Raw genomic sequence first — 4,007 nt, 5'->3', positions numbered from 1 at the left:
CACGCTGGGCACGTCAGCCGAGGCGTGGACAAAGTGGAAATTCTTCCCTCCACATTCTGGGAAAGGGAGACATTGACGAGTGAGGGGCGACGGTCCAGTGTTAGGCACTGCCCTCCCAGAGTGTTGCAAAAAATATTGACGAAAACCCGGCATGTGTGGAATTGCTGAAAACAACTTGCAAAATATTTGAGGGGGGGGGAAGGGAGACGTTCCTCTTCCATTAACCCCCAGCACATTGGAAGTTCTGGGGGGCCTAGGAGAAATTCAGCAGGTCTGGGTGCTTGGCCAGTTCCCTGCGAGATGGGCAGCAGGGCAAATACTTCCCCACCATGATGCTCGTCACCAGCTGAGCATGTGGGGTGCCGCTTGGCCGATTGGTTTTAAAAGAGTTAGCCGGCAATGCCGGAGACAGTCAGTGCCATGGATTAGGAAGCTACCCAAAGCTCTTTGGATTCACGATCAAGATGAGCCCTTCGTACTACCTGCGGGGTGTGTGTGTGTGTTGCCTTCTGGGGGAGGAAAAGAAATAAAGCCAAATCCATTCCCAGTTCTTACCCCCAGCCAGCCGAGGGAAGGTACGATAGTGGTCGAGGTTTTCAGAGACCTGCTTCCAAAGACGCTTAAAAGTCCTTGAAAAAAAAGAAAAAAGATGAAAAAAGACCCACTTTTCTCCCCTCTTCTCCCGGGGCTCTGCTGGTGCCAAAGTCTGCAGGCACCCCTCTTTTCAAACTCACACCCTGCTGGGATCCCACTCGGCCGCCCCCTCCCACTGGGGTTAGGGGGAAGCCCCTCTTGTTCTCTTAGGGCTACCTGGTCTCTCCTTCCCCTCCTTCCTGCCCCCCCCCCCAATGCCACAAGCACTGAAAGCAGAAACTTTTTAAAAACCAGGAGACAAAATTCTTTGTAAGGAGAGGGCCAGCTGTTGAGTATTTCTCACAAACGGTGTCAGCAGAGGCTGTCTTGGGGTGGGGGAGCGAGGAGGCCTCCCCCCTCCCCAATGCTTGCAATCGCTGGCTCTGTGACTATTAAAACCGCTCCGGCGCTATGCGGAGGAGGAGGGGGAGGAGGAGGAGGAGGAGGAGGAGGAAAACCATGCTCGGCTGGCTCCCTGCTTCTTAAGCGGGTGGTGGGGGAGCAGCTCATAAATTAAAAGGCAAGAGTGTGGAACTCCTGGGGTGAAGCTATTAGCATTTTTATTGTTTTGAAAAGCAAGGCACTGGTCACACTTGAAATCAAGGAAGGGAAGAGAAGGGGAGGTGTGTGTGTGTATGTGTGTGTGAGCTAAGAAAGCTGAACTATTTTCTTTCTGGATTGCAATCCCTGGGACCCAATGACGACGGGCTTCTGAAACAGGGGACGGGCACTGAAATCATAACAACAACAATGCATTGACCCAGGAAGCTTTCTCAAAATATTTACTCGTTCTGTTTAAGTCCTACCTCGATTGGACCTTTTTTGGGGGGGGGGGGGGAACAGAGAAGAGGGAGAAGCGTTGGGGGTTGAAGGCGGAGTGCCTGGACTTCCGCTTACAGGTTTACAGCGGTTGGAGTGATATGGGTGGAGGGTGGGAGCCCAGGGTCCACGCCACATTGAGAGGGCCCAAGTGGCGTTGTTGATGAAGAGGCCAGCCCATCCAGCTTTTTATCCCAGTGAGGTTAGGAAAACTGCAAGGGGCAGGAGACTGGCACGTTTTAAAAATGCCCAATATTTGTAAGAAGGGGGGGCAAGATTAGGGAGGATGCACAGAGCTTGCTTAAAGAGTTGAATTGAGGATGGGGCCTCGGTAACACAAACAGACCCCAGACTTACGGGACGCTGCCGGTGAAGTTGATGCCAGCCAGGTGCTCCGAGCCAGTCACGGTGTCCCCGAATGTGGTGCCCTCTGCTGGGACGAACTGGATGACGTTGGGAGGCAGCCCGGCTTCCAGGAGGATCCGGTAGACGGCGTAACTGGACAGCATGGCTGAGTCACTGGGCTTCCAAAGGACCACGTTGCCCTGGCAGGGGAAAAAAAAAGAGAGAGAAAGAGCCCTCTAGATCAGGGCTTTTCAACCAGTGGTACGGGTACCACCTGTGGTACATGGGCACCTGGCAGGGGGTACGTGACCATCCTAGAAAAGTGGTAGTGGGGGAGGGGAATGAGCTGAACCGGTGGCAGCATCGCATAAGCCTGAGCGAGAAATGGCTGGAGCTGCAGGGCTGTCAGGGCTCAGCGGAAGCGCCAGGATCAGAGCCAGGATCCAGCTGGAGCTCGGGGCTGATCCTGGCGCTTCTGCTGAGCCCAGAAGAAGCGCCGATCAGCTGGAATGTTGCAGCCTCTCCAGGGTCTTGTGATTTACATTCAGATGCTTGGCCACTGATTCATATTTATGACGGTCACAGTGTCCCAGGGTCATGTGAAGGGACCAAAACCTGCTGCAACCACCCAGCAGACAAGAGGGGGGGAATAAAAACCAACCTCCCCACCCCACCTCCGCTGCCAATCCTCAACAGAAATGCTCACAACAATGGAAACCTCGGACAGGAGGAAGAGCGCGGTCGGGTGGGCAGGCAGGTGTCTTGCTCGGCTGTGGCTTGGGGGGCACTTTTTTCAGTGCCACTGAAACTTCGAACAGTCACTAAGCGAACTGTTGTATGTCGAGGACTACCTGTACTTTATCACTTTTTTCCTTTTTTGGGGGGGGGGTCATCAAGTTTTTGACCCCTTGCTAGGCGACTGGTGGTCCTCGGATGTTGCCTTATCCTAAAAGTGGTACAATGGGTGAAAAGGTTGAAAAGCCCTGCTCTAGATGCAGCCCAAGGAAGGTTCTAGTCCTCAAGGGTGCAAAAGGAATTTTTGAATCCTCAAAAGCACCTCAGCTGGTGAGGAAGAAGCAGAGAATGCTTTGTGTTTGGCTGCACCCCAGAAACAGGAAAGAGACTGGCGGGGGGGGGGGGGCTATTTGCAAAGGCTGCAGACTTGAAGGAACGGAACGGATGCACCGAACTCACCATCAGCGCTGGGGCTCCTGCTAAGTTTCCTCCGATGGCGGTGAAGTTGAAGGGGGAGATCGCAGCCACAAAGCCCTGCGGAAGAGGTGAGGAAAAGGGAAGGGTGAGCCCCCTCCCCAGGGACGGCTTTAAGAGGAAGGGGCGGGATAAGAGATGCACCTCGCAAGCCCCAAACCTCTTGACAGACTGCGGCTAGTCTGAGGGAACGTGACCTTAGGCATGGCTTCCCCATTTCAAGATTCCAGTCCTCATGCTGGAAAAAGTGTGCGAAAAGGGGAAAAGGTAGGCAGTGTGGTGATGGTGGGAAATAGATAATTTCTATTTTGCTATCTGTTAAGGATGGGGGGGGGGGGGTGACCTCATGCTTGCTTTAACTTTCAGCTTCTCCCTTCACTATCAGGAGAAACGAAAAATGAAGTCTGCTGCATGTATGATTCATAAATAGCCAATTTTTACAATCTGTATAAAAGCCCAGTGGCTGGGGGCTTTGAAAATGAGGAGGGGGTGCAAACGCTTTCAACGCAACCATGTAGGCAGGCGTTGTCTCCCTCTGCTCGTTGGAAAGTCCCCTGCTTGGGGGTAAGGTGACTGGACAGCCCTCAGCAGCTCAGTGGAGAAGCAAAGACATTCCCCCCCCCCAAATTCTCTGGAGCTGCCTTCACAGCACCCCCCCCCCTACCGGCTGAAGGCAAAAGACGAGACCCGGTTTGCCCCAGATCCTGCAAAACCAGGACTGAAGCTTCAGCGTCGACCCTACCTCCAGCCCCCGATACACCAGGCTGTTGGTGCTGGGTGGGGCGCTGATGGGCTGCTCCCTCTCCAACTCCAGGGCGTATTTGGCGTTGAAGCGGAAAAAGTCCGCCAGCTCGGCGGCCGCATCGATTTCTGCTTGGATGACCGTTTTAGCCTGGAGATAAAAAGAGGGGGCAAAAGAAGCATATCAGGGCAAGACTGCAGAAGGTTTGCGTGGTGGGGAGGGGGCAGAGAAGATTTTGGACAAAGCTAGTAACGCCCGG

The 4,007-nt window shown here is 53.9% G+C and overlaps 1 protein-coding gene across 1 annotated transcript in view; it reads right to left on the bottom strand.

The window, feature by feature from the left end:
- The window catches only part of ALDH4A1 (aldehyde dehydrogenase 4 family member A1), a 12,103-nt gene that overhangs the window by 3,609 nt on the left and 4,487 nt on the right, over positions 1-4,007 (bottom strand). The window contains exons 6-10 of the mRNA XM_015828222.1: positions 3,749-3,898; positions 2,992-3,066; positions 1,810-1,997; positions 556-629; positions 4-56 (exon numbers count right to left, since the gene is read on the bottom strand). Coding sequence (XP_015683708.1) covers positions 4-56; positions 556-629; positions 1,810-1,997; positions 2,992-3,066; positions 3,749-3,898 — 540 coding nt within the window. The remainder of the gene's footprint in view (positions 1-3; positions 57-555; positions 630-1,809; positions 1,998-2,991; positions 3,067-3,748; positions 3,899-4,007) is intronic.

This window comes from Protobothrops mucrosquamatus, unplaced genomic scaffold, assembly GCF_001527695.2.
Source record: "Protobothrops mucrosquamatus isolate PMUCROS unplaced genomic scaffold, P.Mucros_1.0 scaffold4337, whole genome shotgun sequence".
In the NCBI taxonomy this organism is placed as follows: Eukaryota; Metazoa; Chordata; class Lepidosauria; order Squamata; family Viperidae; genus Protobothrops; species Protobothrops mucrosquamatus.
The sequence above is the reverse complement of the archived record's forward strand: the minus strand, read 5'-3'. Positions and strand labels throughout refer to the sequence as shown.